The sequence below is a fragment of the Kryptolebias marmoratus genome, linkage group LG20, assembly GCF_001649575.2.
Source record: "Kryptolebias marmoratus isolate JLee-2015 linkage group LG20, ASM164957v2, whole genome shotgun sequence".
NCBI lineage: Eukaryota > Metazoa > Chordata > Actinopteri > Cyprinodontiformes > Rivulidae > Kryptolebias > Kryptolebias marmoratus.
Window position 1 is genome coordinate 445,442 of NC_051449.1, and position 13,663 is coordinate 459,104.

The 13,663-nt window shown below is 43.0% G+C and overlaps 4 protein-coding genes across 4 annotated transcripts in view; all 4 read left to right on the forward strand.

Moving 5' to 3' along the window:
- Positions 1-831: 831 nt before the first annotated feature.
- LOC119618061 (zinc finger and SCAN domain-containing protein 2-like) lies at positions 832-3,820 on the forward strand. Its single transcript, XM_037981996.1, has 3 exons — positions 832-901; positions 1,019-1,113; positions 1,996-3,820. The coding sequence occupies exons 2-3, from the start codon at positions 1,101-1,103 to the stop codon at positions 3,015-3,017; spliced, it is 1,035 nt and encodes a 344-aa protein (XP_037837924.1). The 5' UTR covers positions 832-901; positions 1,019-1,100; the 3' UTR covers positions 3,018-3,820.
- Positions 3,821-3,949: 129 nt separating this feature from the next.
- LOC119618060 (zinc finger protein 3-like) lies at positions 3,950-5,520 on the forward strand (the record flags this gene model as incomplete). The annotated part of the gene is given in 2 exon segments (XM_037981995.1): positions 3,950-4,356; positions 4,893-5,520. Coding segments are annotated over 2 exon segments (800 nt in total), but the record flags the coding sequence as incomplete, so codon positions are not given.
- A 1,173-nt stretch (positions 5,521-6,693) lies between these two features.
- Positions 6,694-10,319, forward strand: ift57 (intraflagellar transport 57 homolog (Chlamydomonas)). The gene is made up of 11 exons (XM_017439120.3): positions 6,694-7,182; positions 7,681-7,855; positions 7,938-8,056; positions 8,215-8,305; positions 8,509-8,577; positions 8,670-8,792; positions 8,939-9,010; positions 9,107-9,238; positions 9,323-9,385; positions 9,808-9,874; positions 9,957-10,319. Exons 1-11 carry the CDS (start codon positions 7,028-7,030, stop codon positions 10,136-10,138), a joined length of 1,248 nt encoding a protein of 415 aa, XP_017294609.1. The 5' UTR covers positions 6,694-7,027; the 3' UTR covers positions 10,139-10,319.
- Positions 10,320-11,024: 705 nt separating this feature from the next.
- The window catches only part of tmem71 (transmembrane protein 71), a 13,091-nt gene continuing 10,452 nt past the window's right edge, over positions 11,025-13,663 (forward strand). The window contains exons 1-3 of the mRNA XM_017439119.3: positions 11,025-11,207; positions 12,544-12,614; positions 13,097-13,156. Of these exons, the coding sequence (XP_017294608.1) occupies positions 13,126-13,156 (31 nt within the window). The 5' untranslated portion in view covers positions 11,025-11,207; positions 12,544-12,614; positions 13,097-13,125. The remainder of the gene's footprint in view (positions 11,208-12,543; positions 12,615-13,096; positions 13,157-13,663) is intronic.

Consider the following 13,663-nt stretch of genomic DNA (forward strand, 5'->3'; position numbering starts at 1 on the left):
TATCCTCAGTTTATTTTAGGATTTTCAGTTTAGTTTTATTTTAGATGAACTCTCTGGCAGGTGGGCTGAGTTTTACAGATCTGTCAGGGATTATTTATTAACAGGACCACCTCTCTGGTTTTTAAGGATGAGGGAGACTCTTTCAGGACCAAAGTGGTCATCTTCTGGAGACAGATGGGTTGAGACGGGGATGGAGGAAGAAAAAAGGAAACAACTTTCAGCAGACGAGGAGATTTCAGCTTTTTAGAGCTCACAAAGGAGCACTAAGCCTGGTGCTCAGCCTCTCTCCCTCTAATCAACACCTTCCTTCATGTGACGGAGGCGTCTCTCTGTGAGCCGGGCGCACAAAGAGCACATTGATCCTCCCTCTGAGGCTCAGGCTGATCTGCATTTGAATCCAGCTGCACAAAGGAGCCGCTCCGGCAGCCTCGAAGCTTAAAACTCCTTGAAAACATCCACCGGTCCTGAGAACCAGCCACGAAAAGGATCTTTCACAGCTTCAGATACAGAGCTCCAGCTGTTTTGGGTTTTTAAATATCATTTAGATGTGCTTTAAAGTCATTAAAGAGGTCCTCACATCTTAATAACCCCTGGATTCTTTTAATATATAAAGGTTTTATTTGATTAGTGCGTTTTATTTTGTTTATCTTTGCAAAGAAAGTGGTTAAAACTAACATTCTTCAGTTTATTGTCATCAGTTGGACGAACATTAAACTGATGTTCTGTGTCACAGGTCTCTCTTGTGTATAGGATTATCTGTATTAATAAGATTAGCTGTTTAAATAAAAGTAAATAAAATAAAATTAAAATCTGCTCCTCGCCGCTGGGTGGCGCTGCAGCTCCGCCCAGCCGCCATTAAACAACAGAAGAAGATTGTTCTCAGTTTGTCGCCTAAAATACGGTTGTTTACTTTAATTTCTTGCACATTTAATCAGTTTTTAGTGTTAAAATCTTCCCTGCAGCCTCTGGCAGAGTTCTTCTGTCCCCGACTAACCGCTGAAATCTCCTCCGGGTTTAGAAAGAAACGATCCTGCGGTCCGAGGAGCAGCTCGACCGTCAGCGCCGTCCGCTGGCTTTCAGCTGGAAACTGGGATAAAACAATGAACAGAACCGGTATGTAGCTCCGGAACCGTCCCAACGAACCGAACAGAACCCCCACGCGCAGTTTAAACACGTGAAATGACCCAGGGGAGCCGGCAGAGCCGCGCAAAGTGGCACCGAACCGGGGAGCGAGGAGGCTAAGCTAACACGGCTAATGGCTGCGTGTATTTCCTGGAGCTGTGCAGACAGACTGATGAAGAGTTCTGGTTCTGTTGGACCGTCTGTCCCCACAGAGACCAGAGAGGACTTTATGGGATTAATATTAAACACTGGGTCCCTCTTTAACTTTAGTTCTTTTTAAAAAAAAAAAGAGCAAACATCTAAAAACATCAGAGAAACTGATCTGTAAATTAAACACTTCATTCCTCTCCTTTTATTTATATTTTTATATTTATAATATGGCATAAACTAGATGTTAAACTGTGTTATTTCAAATAAACATGTGTCTGGTGTTTTCTGGATGCATAAATATTGTTTTTATTTATTATTTTGAGGTAAAAAACAGTTTTTACAAGAATAAACAGATCTGATATGGTTTTTATAAATGACGATTAAAGCTGTTTAATAAGAAGACAAACAGGATTTATTTGCTTTTATTTAAAAAAAAAATGCTGTTTAAGTAATAAACATGTTTCTGACAGAAGTTAAAGTTTGGCAGCAGATTTTTAACTTCATAAAGTTTATTTATCAGATTAAAATAAATCTACGGTGGTTTTTGTTTTTTTTATTTCCTGAGTTCATCGTTCTGCTGACTTCAGTCAAACAAACAAAAAACTTTTTATTATCAGACAGTTTGGACTTTTCCTCTTCTTTAATAATGTAAAACTGTAAAAATCCGGTTCTGTTTCCGTCAGAACGTCTGAACCTCCTTGTTTCGTCTCTCTGTCCCTTCAGAACCTCAGCAAGAACCGGTCCAGAAGACGGAGCTGAGCTCCAGCCCGGACCGGGAGGAACCAGAACCTCCGGAGGTCAAAGACAAGCTGGAGGAACCAGAACTGAAGGTTGTGCATATTAAAGAAGAATGGGAGGAACCGGAACCAGAGTCTCCTCAGGACAGTGACGATCATGAGGAAGAAGAACCAGAACTGGTCCACATTAAAGAAGAATGGGAGGAACCAGAACCAGAACCTCAGCAGGTCAAAGAGGAGGACGGGGATCCGCTCCAGCTGAAGCAGGAAGCCGACGCGGTTCTGGTGACGGTGGGAGAAAGTGACCCCAGTGACGCAGAACCGGACAGGGAGCGGCCCGAGTCTCAGAGTTCTGCTAAAACTCGGAACCGGACCCGGACCCGGGTCCAGAGTAAAAACGTAGCAAAGAAGACGAAGGAGACGGACGGTCGTCGGGGCGACGGCTCTGACCAATCGGAAGCGTCGGAGAGGTCGATTTACTGCTCGATCTGCGGGGAAACGTTTCCTGACAACTCTCTCCTGGTGACGCACACGAAGGTCCACACGGTCCGGAGCCCCAACTTCGACAAGCTGCAGTACTGCTGCCCCATCTGCGACAAGAAGTTCACGTCCCGCAACAACCTGGTCATCCACATGAGGAGCCACACCGGCGAGCGGCCCTTCTCCTGCCAGGTCTGCGGGCGGAGGTTCAGCAGCAACGGCAACTGCAAGGCTCACATGAGCCTCCACACGGGAGAGAACCACAACGCCGACAAGTGGCGGCACTGCTGCTCCACCTGCGGCAAGACCTTCGTCCACCGCAGCAGCTTCGCCATCCACGTGAGGAGCCACACCGGCGAGAAGCCCTTCTCCTGCGCCTTCTGTGGAAAGACCTTCAGCAGGAACGCGAACTGCAAAATCCACATGAGGCTCCACACGGGGGAGACGCCGTACTCCTGTTTGACCTGCGGACAGAGTTTCACCTTTAACTCGCAGCTGAAACATCACATGAAGGTCCACACGGGCTGAGCCGCCATGTTGGGCCAGGAGACGGGTTCGAGAAGTCTTTAACCCTGTAGATATCTGGAGACTGAAAGCCGGGGTGGTTCTGTCTCGTTCTTCATGTTGTTGACATGTTTGTGCTCTGAATTAGCTCCTAAACGTCTCGTCGTCGTGTCTGAACGTGGTGCTGAATGTGTGTCCAAAAAAAGCCGAAAAGTTAGAATATTTATGCTCAATATGAAGTGAAACCCAGCCCGGGTTCCGGTTCTGAACGACAGGAAGGAGAAACAAACGCTGGATAAAAACTGTTTCTGAGGAAGGAGCAGAAAAACAGATGACGGCTGAGAAAAAATGTGTGAATTTCCAGCAGCAGCCAGGTGACCGACGGGTCGCAGGTCCAAACCTGAACCCGGTTCTGCTTTAGTTTCTGAGAAACCGATAAGCTGAGAAAGTTACAGAAAAACAATCAGTCCTCAATCAGGTTTATTTACTCTGACTGAAATCATTTCATTCAACAAGTCAAATGTTAAATAATTAGCAAATTCTCTGATGTTCTGAGGATTTAATTTAGTTTTTATTGTAGTGGACAATCAGCAGATCAAGACAAAAACTAATAATTGTGATCAGCTTGTCTGGTTCTGATGGTGTCACAGTCCACACCTTATTTTATTTTTATCTTTATTTATCATTTCAGTCTGCAGCTTTTCAGTTTCCAAATGTGTCTTTAAGCTATTTCTGTAGCAGAAAATCCTCCAAGCTGAACTGTTAACACTAACCATCGGACTGTGTGCCAAACTAAAGGTTTGATGAGCTCCAGAAAGTTCTCTAAAGAAAATAAAAACAAAAAACAGAAAGTTTGATTCAATCAACTGGATCCAGCACCTCCCAATGTAAAAACACAGAAAATAAAAGGCGTAACACTCAAAACTTTCTCTATTATTCTACTTCTATTTGAATAATATCATCTAATATTTAAAAATGTTGCATTTAATGTGGTTAAACCGAATATTTTGTTGTTTTATTTTTTAAAAAAAGTTATTTTTTAAGGAAATGTTTCGGCTCCGCGCCGCTTGGTGGCGCTGCAGCTCCGCCATGTTGTTTTCCGGCCGACAATAAACAGAAGAAGAAGAAACATCTGCTTCAGTGGGAGGACTGTGAAGTTTTTCTTTAATTGTTATCAGTTTTTGATCCATAATGTCTTCAGTTCATCACCTGAGGGAGTTTATCGGGGAGAAATTAACCGCTGCTGCCGCGGAAATCTTCTCCGAGTTCGAGAAGACGATCCTGCGGTACGAAGAGGAGCTCGACCGGCAGCGGAGGCTGCTGGATGTCCGCTGGAACCCGGAGAAAAAGCTGCTCAGTGTCGGTATGTAGCTCTCCAATGAAGCCCCCAGCGGCTCGTTTCTCCACAGCTGAGACAGAGAAAACAAACCAGGAAGCTGCAAAGAAAAAAAATTACACCGAGCCGGGTATTAGCTCAGGATGCTAGCTAAGCTAACAGCGCTGATGGATGCGTCTATTTCCTGGAGCGAGTTGTGTCAGTCCTCTGAGCAGAGGCGACTTCATGACGTTTTTATAAATAAAAGTCACCAACTTTACTCCTGTTTCATTATCAGAGAACTGAAGCAGCTTTGGAAGAGTCTCCAGAACCTGGTTTGTGTTCTGGACTGTTTCCATCCAGACCTTTCTGTTGTAAACTGGAGGTTTAGAGATTATAGTTGGGATTCTCTCAGGAAGGAAGAGAAAAGTTTGTTTTGGAGAAAACTGCAGAAATATAAGAGATATGAGATCCAGACTGTCTGAGTTGTGATTTAATTATTATTTTCAGTTAAATGAAGATCAACACCACGTCTTTCTGAACGTCTCTGGTTTATATTTAACCTCCTTGTTTTGTTCTTTCAGACACCCAACAGGAACCGGTCCACGAGACCGAGGTGATCCTCATAGACCCGCAGAGGAGCTCCAGTCTGGACCTGGAGGAACTAGAACCAGAACCTCCGCTGAGCCAAGGAGAATGTGAGGAACCAGAACCTCCTCGGGTCAAAGACGATCTGGAGGATCAGCTCCACCCGAAGGAGACCGGCCCGTTTCTGGTGACCGCTTCCAGGGAGGAAAGTGAATCAGAACCAGAATCAGATGGGGAGCAGCTCGTCTCTCAGGGTTCTGCTGGACCTGAGGATCAGGACCCGGACTCAGAGTCGTCGGATCACACGGCTGGTCGTCACGGCAACCAAGCAGGCGAATCGACAGCAGAGAGGCCGTTTTCCTGCCAGTTCTGCGGGGAAACGTTCAGTAAGAACTCGCTTCTGATCCGACACTTCAAGGTCCACAAAGTCCGGAGCCCGACGTCCGACAGGCTGCAGTACTGCTGTCCCACCTGCGGGAAGAGGTTCTCCGCTTGCAGTCATTTCATCATCCACATGAGGACCCACACCGGCGAGAAGCCCTTTTCCTGCAAGTTCTGCGGAAAGCTGTTCACCGTCAGCGGCGGCTGCAACAGACACATGAGGATCCACACCGGGGAGAAGCCGTTCTTCTGTCACACCTGCGGAAAAAGTTTCAACCAAGCGTCGCACCTGAAGCGCCACATGAAGCTGCACCCGGGCCGAGCCAGCGCCGAGGAAGGGTTCCCCGAATGAGCCGAGGAGGAACGGTTCTGTTTTCACTCAGCTGCTCCGACTGGATGTTCTGAAGAGTTTATTCTGTTTTTAAAGACGTCTGATTGAAACCTCCTGGTTCTTCCTGCCTGTTAGACTTCAGCAACAATCTGATGTTTTAGGACTAAAACTCCTGAAATGTTGAAGGTTTTTCAGGTTATCTGAAGTCTTGAAAGGCACGAAGAGCAGACATTAAACAGTCAAGGAGTAAGAAACTAAACCCAGACAGTATTTGTCTCATATTGATGATTAATAGTAATGAAAAGTTTTGTTTACGTTGATCGTGGACCCGCATGTTAATTTATCTAAAACTGCTGCAGGAGTTCAGAACAGTCAGTCTAAGAGCCTCTTTAACCTTTTATGTGATTGTTTTAACCTGTTTGAAATAAAAAATATCACTAAATTAATATATTTTTTCTCATTTTAAAGTTTGTATATTTTTATGTTATTTTGTTCTAACTTTCTAAAAGCTGCAGTAATTTAAAAAATCACAAGGAAGTTTGCTTAAAATAAATTTTAAAATGACTGCAGACGCTCAGAAACAACACAGGAAATCTTGGCTGGGCCGAACAATTATAAGATTATAAAACTACCAAAAATATCCTCTTGTTTCAAAACAATATATTTAGAAATAAAGTAAATTTGATTGTAAAATGTGTTTTTGTGTTGCCAGCTGTGTAAAAACCTTTTACCCAGATTGTTGCATTTACAAGTTCATGTTTAAATTTCTCTTTAAATAAGTTTTATTTAAAACTAGTTTAGTCAGTAAATGTGGAATTTTTGTGTCGTATTAAAAATGAATCGAAATAGAAGCTTTATTATATTAGATTGAATTCATTAAGTTTTCTTTTACTTTCTGTGTCTATTTCAAGTTTTTATCTGTAGTGTACAGTTTTAGTTGTCATGCTATTTGGAGCATATTAATATATATCCTTGAAAAAAGCATTTAGTGTACATAAAGTGACGAAGTTACAAAATGTGGTTGAAGTTAAAGTTTAAATTGGGCAGCGTGTAGTAACTCAGACGGCCGGTAGGTGGCGGCAGCGCAGCTTCGACCCAAATCAAACCAGAAGAAGACTGAATCAGCAGCGAAGCTAAAAGATGGATTAAGATTAAAACTTTAAATAATTAGCTTTAATTTGGTGGATTACCTGCAGACTTTAATCAGAATCTAACTTTAATTAGGAAACATGATGTTAGCTAACATTAGCCACCTCCGCGGCTCGCGCCGTTAGCTTACGGTTGCCTAACAACCGACCGGAAGTCAAACAAACCCCTCGCAGCGGCGGAAGCTAACAGGCTAACAGGCTAAAGGGGTCGGAACCGACCGTGTTTCGGGTTTTAATTAACGGCTCGGTTTCTACCGGTGACGCCCGCGGGATGTCGGACGAGGCTCGCCGCGGGGAGGAGGAGGACCGCGGACCCGGTTCGGTCTATCAGGTGTTCGTGGTGATGGAGAACCTCCTGGAGAAGCTGAAGGTTCTGAGCTACGAGGAGGAGGTTTTGTCCAAACACAACATGAAGAACCTTTCCAGGTGAGAACTGGACCCAGCAGCTCGGGTCAGGTTGAAATATGACCTCCTTCGTGCGCGAGACATCTGCAGAAACAAAAATAAATATTAAATAAAAAATAAAACTACTGAGGTCAGAGTTTTTAATGCATAAAACCTAAAAAAAATCCTCCTTAAACTGACAATAACCTGATTAACAGAATAAATGTTTGCCATAAATTCAGCTAATGAGAACAAACTGGTTCATGTTGGCAGGTTCATCCCTTGAGTTTTGTGTTCGATCGATTCATAGTTCAGAGTTTAGTGGTTTAACAAATAAAAGCGTTTCTCTGAACGTGATGAGAAAACAAAAACAGACAAAGTTTAAAGAAAAACTCCAGATTTAGACCACTTTAACAGATTACATGAAAGTTTAAAATGTGAGAAATAAATGTTAAAGTATTCCTTCTCAGCCTCCATTTTGTTCGGCGTGGAGATCTTCGTTTGGCGTTCAGATGAAGTTATTCTCCTTCCTGTCCGCAGACATTACTTCGTCTCCAGTCCGTTCCTGGCGTCCAACCCCGGCGAGCAGTTCTTCATGTTCACCATCATCGCGGCGTGGCTCATCAACGCGGCGGGGAGGCCGTTCGCCGAGCCTCAGGAGTACGACGAGCCCAACGCCACCGTGTCCAACATCCTGGCAGAGCTCAGGGCTTTCGTAGGTCGACTCGTTCCATTTCCTGTTTCCTGTTTCCTGAGTCCGAGCTCGGAGACTGGAGTTTGTTTGTCGCTGTCTTCAGGGCGTGAAGGTGGACTTCCCTCCCTCCAAACTGAAGTCGGGTTCTGGAGAACACGTCTGCTTCGTGTTGGACCGCCTGGCTGAAGAAGCTCTGAAGAAGAGAGGCTTCACCTTCAGAAGGTTCTCCAACATTCCTGCTCTTTTCTCCCCAACAGGCTCAAAATGGCCGCCGTTGGCCTCCTGATTCTGTCAGGAAGACTTTTAATTTCCTTTAAATCCCAGTGGAGGCAGGATGACCAGATGATGCTGACGACTTCTTCTTCTTCTTCTTCTTTCAGGCCGAAGTACCCGACAGAAAGCCCAGAAGAAGAGTCGGTGATGGAGGATGACGCCGAGCTCACACTCAGCAAAGTAGAAGAAGAGATGATCGTAGGTTTCAGTTTGATTCAAATCCTGAAAAAGTTTGACCAACATGAAGCCAAACTGATAAAACTTCTGATTGAAAACTTTAACCTGAAAAGGTCAAAATTTAGCTGCTGACAGAAAAGAGTTTAATTAAAACTTTATTTTGAGAAACTTCTTTACCTTCAGGAAATCTTGTGTTTACGTGAAGTCGTTGTGTTTGACGTCAGGAGGAAGCTGACGATGAGGAGGAGACCGCCATGGACCTGGAGGCCCTGAAGCTACGGACCGCTCACACCGTGAGACCAGCTGCAATCACAGAGACTTTGTCTGATTGGCTGCCTGTCAGATCTGTGACCCGCCCCCTCCCGCTCATTTTGTTCTCTGACAGGAACCAGAACCGTCCTCCAAACCCGACGAGATTCTGGAGTCCACGGTCGACGCCTCGGAGTGGAACCTGGAGGTGGAGCGAGTACTGCCTCAGCTCAAAGTCACCATCAGGACGGACAACAAGGTGTGTCCTTGAGGCGTCCACGAGGCGTCCACGAGGCGTCCACGAGGCGTCCATCAGGCGTCTGTGAGGTGTCCATCAGGTGTCTCTTCAGCCCTCCTGCTCCTGGTTCTGTAACTCTGGTCTGTTGTGTTCCTGATGTTCTGCAGGACTGGAGGATCCATCTGGACCAGATGCATCAACACAGAGACGGGATCAAGACGTCCCTCACCGAGACCAAGGTTCGATTTTCCTGCTGGACCCGGTCAGAGTTTCCGTACCTGCCGCAGGCGTCCTTTCTGGTCCCCGTCACATTTACGTCCTGCCTGTCTCCGCAGAGCCACCTGGACAAGCTGCAGGACGACATCGGGAAGACTCTGGAGAAGGTGGGCAGCAGAGAGAAGTACATCAACAACCAGCTGGAGCATCTGATCCAGGAGTACCGCGGCGCCCAGGCCAAACTCAGCGAGGTGAAAACACGGACTGACACGCCTGAAAACAAAACGCTTCCATGTGCAGAAGGACGTTAAAGGATGAAACGTTTCCTCCTTCAGGCCAAAGAACGCTACCAGCAGGCGAGCGGAGGAGTGATGGAGAGAACCAGAGTCCTGGCTGAGGTCAGTGAACGCATCACCAACACTTCAGATCCAATTTAGTTTTCAGGTTGTTGATTAACTCACTATAAAATAATTAAGTCAAAGAAAAATGACTTTAAAATTAATAAATGAAATAAAAATAATGGAAAAACAGATAAACTTTTAGAATAAACAATTAAAATATGTCAAAATTAAACAGAAAAAGGGGAAAAAGTTAAACTTGAAGGAAACTGACGTCTTTGTTTCAGTGCCTGCTGAGATTTCACAGACAGAAAAGAAGTTTTATTTAAACAGGTTTTATATATTTTAGAGATAAATAAGAGGTGAAATCATAATCCTGTCGGGTGGATTGAAAGTAAAGATCTGACAGGAACCAGTGAAGGTTCTGATAAAGATCTGCATGTTCCAGCAGAACGTGACAGAACCAATCCTGTTTGTTTCAGATCAGCGAGGAGTTGGAGAAGGTGAAGCAGGAGATGGAGGAGAAAGGCAGCAGCATGTCTGATGGAGGTGAAGCAGGAGTTCAGTTTGTGCTTCCTGCCGGCCCGTTGACCTCTGACCTCTGACCTCCTGCCTCTGTGTTTCCTCTCAGCTCCGGTGGTGAAGATCAAGCAGAGCCTGACGAAGCTGAAGCAGGAGATCGTTCAGATGGACGTGAGGATCGGCGTCGTGGAACACACGCTGCTGCAAGCCAAGCTCAAGGAGAAGTCCAACATGACCAGAGAAATGCACGCCACCGGCGCCATGGAGCCCGCCGCCGGCGCCTTCGCTTAGCGGGGACGGGACCTGAACATGCAGACAGGTTCTGACCTTTGAACCGGACCTGAAGCCTCATTGGACCGACTTCAAACTTGTTTTACAGCAGCTCAACAAACATTTAATTTCATTTTAACACTTATTTATTCTATTTTTATATTCAGGATTCGTTGTTTAAATAAATGTGAACTAATGTTGAGTTATTGTTTCTTGTTTTTAGGACCTGATTTGTGGAAAACGTCCACTAGATGTCAGACAAAATTCAGCCAAATTCATTTCTGTTCAACATTTACTGCAAAGAAGGAACTCAAATATAAACAGTTCATCCTGAATTAAATCAGTTTATTCTGAGCTACTGAAGCCGTTTGAAAGAGTTTATTTTACAGAAATATTGGTTTAAAACTATAAAATCCAAATGGAAGCTTGAGTCACATGATTGACCTTAATTAGGCTGGAGGTAGATGAGAAAAATATCCAGATTTTATTTATTACTTCATTATTTTACAGTGAGTAACTTAAATGTTGAACTTTGGTGAAAATTAATTTATCTTTGGTTTAAGGCAGCAAATGGATTAAAAAGATTTTAAAAAAAATAAAAACCGAAACTTCCATCACATTTTTGTTGGCATTTTGGGGAAAATCTCGTTTTATCTCAAATTTGTCAGTTTAACATGGCGTCTCCAGACCTTCAAATTAAAACTCCTCAACTCAGCTACCTGAATAAGACACAACTCATGAGGATGACTTTATAACAAGAATGAAGGTAAGCACCTACAATTATACAGGAAAGTATTTTTTTTTTATTAATCCTAATCAAATTAAACCACTCGTGTAAGCGATTAATTTTATTTGAATGCTCTTACTTTGAAATCCCTGACCGGAACCGGTTGTGTTTTCTTGCTCGGCAGTTTCCGGTGTTTCCTGGAGGCGAGGCTCTAACCGTCCGACTTCTGTTCGGTTATTCAACCGAAAATAACATTTAAGATTATCAAACTTAAATATATTTACCTTTTTACTTTAAAATAAGAAGTTTTAACAAGAAGAAGAAGATTTTATTTTTCAAACTTCCGGTGCAGAAAACAAATCGGTGAGTTCCGTTATTTCCTCTTTGTCTGTTTTTGTGCCTCAGATTCAGCCGAAATTATTATAAAATCATTAATATAGCTGAAAATAAATACCCTATCTTGTATTTAAACTAACAAAAACACGTATTTTAAAGTTATTTTTATAAATATAAATATTGTAACAACTTTTCAGTTTAAAAAATAAGTAATTCTCTCCTAATTCCCCTTTTATTCACATTAAAACCAACGCAAACAAGTTTATAGTTTAAATTTAAACCCGTTTCTTTTTCTATTGGGTTATAAAAGTGTTAATGTTTGCAGGACAAAAATAAAACACATACCAGGCGTGTTTTCTCATGGAAATACTTAATCTATGCTGCTAAAAATAGGTTTAATCCTTAATAATTAGACAGTAGGGATGTTAAAATATCATGAATTATTATAAAGCTTTAAAACAGTTTGGAATAAATGAGAATAAATTTGAATCTTAAAATGTAAAATAATTTTACATTTATTTAAAAATAGACTATAATTTAGAATAAAATCTCCTCAGACTGCAGTAAAATGTTCCTTTTAAAGGTTTAAAACTTGTTTCATGAAGCAGATTCAGCAGGTTCTCTGATGGAGCTGAAATGGTTCAGTCCATTTTCATATTTCCTGCTACGCTTTTTCCTCCAACATCAGCAGCTGCAAGGCATGCTGGGAAACTCAGGATGGAGACGGTCCAACGCCACAGAGGACGGGGGAGACAGCATCGGTCAGAGACACAGCTGCAGGACTCAGAAATTCACCCCCAGAGTCAGATTAACAGAAAGAATTTAGATTTAAACACTAAAAACAGACTTCTCTCAAACCAGCAGAAACTTTAATTTAACCTCATTTAGTCAAATATTAAAGCTCCAACAAACAGAAGAGTTTTCACTCAGATTAATTCTTAAAAAACGTTTAAATGTTTGATTCTTTCTGACGTGTTTTCAGTCTGAAAAAGTCTTTGATGAATTAAAAACCTTCAGTTTGAAATGAGCTGCAGGTTTCTTCTCTTTCCTCTTCATGTTTTTATGGTTTTCGTTGCTCATCTTGAAGCTAAAATATCTGATTTATTGTATAAATGTGTTTTTTTTTTGCTGTTTGTTCTTCTGACCCACTTTCTGCTTTAAAGTTGCTTCATGTTATAATAGTTTATTTCTCTGCTTCTCTGGATTAAATTCATTTTTAAATAGTTTGTTTTGGAGCTAATTTAACTCGTTGACGTCCTTCAGGTTAAATATAGGAAGAAGTGGAGGACTTGTCGGTTTCTGAGTTAACAAAGGGTTAACAGGAAACGTGAGCTCAGAGTCTTTTCTTGTTTTTCTTCTGCAGCTGCGTTCCTGCAGGATGTGAGGAAAACACGTCGCTGAACGCCCGACGCTGATCTGAGCAGCACTTTAAAGGTAAAAACAAACCTCGGATTAGATTAAAAGTTTCCGGTTAATCTCCTGAAGAAGCTCTGAGCAGATCTGCAGGGATTAACGAGCTCCGAACAGGAGAGAGAAAAACTTTTATTTACATGTAAACATCAACTTTTACTCTGATAGTTTGGTTTTTGCAGCAGAAAAATATGTCTAACAAATCTGATATATCTTGAAGTTTTGTTGGGAAAAAAAAACTCATCAGAGAGCCGTAAAACTGAAGCGTTTAATGTTTACTCAAACCGAGCGAAGCAGCAGCAGACATGAAAACAACAGAAAAGTCACTAAAAACGATCTTATATTTTATAAACAGCGATAAGAAATGCTGGAGTTTAAAACCTGAACAGCTGGTTCTTTCAGAACCCGGTTTAGGTTCTGAGTGTCACGTTCTGAATTCTGCTGAAACTGAGACGTTTTCTGTGTTTTTCTGTTGAATTAAAGTTCGTTTCTCATCTCGTCCGCAGAGCGACGGTTCGAGGCGCCGCAGACCGTCATGGCGCTGTTCTTCTCCGGAGCCGTTACAAGTACGTCACCGTCACGCGGGGGGGGGGAACGTCGGGGTCTGATTCACGGAACAAAAAAAAAGAGGAAGTCCCTCTGTTCCACATTTTTATCGTCTTTCTAACAGTCATGTTGTCCCGCTGCCGTGAATCAGCCCCCAGACCATGATGCTGCCACCGCCGTGTCTCACCCTGAGATTAGGAGACAAACGGAGAGCAAAGAGAACTGTTTTCACTTTGAGGCGTTGATAGAACATTAGAGAACTGAAACGTTACGGTTATTAAAGGTTGGTTGGAGGTTTGAGCTGTTATCAGCTGAGATATCTGCTGCAGGTAAGATGTTCTTTCTCCAGAACCTCACGTGAAAAGATCTGAACTATCACTTTAACATCTAAAGCCTCTGAATCATCTCAGAACCTCAGAGTGAATCAGTTCTACAAACGACGCCTCCGTCCTCACCCGTCAGCTCAGGAAAGAACCCGATTGTGGAGGTTCTGCAACGTTCCCCCACTGCCCCCCCACCGCTCCCCC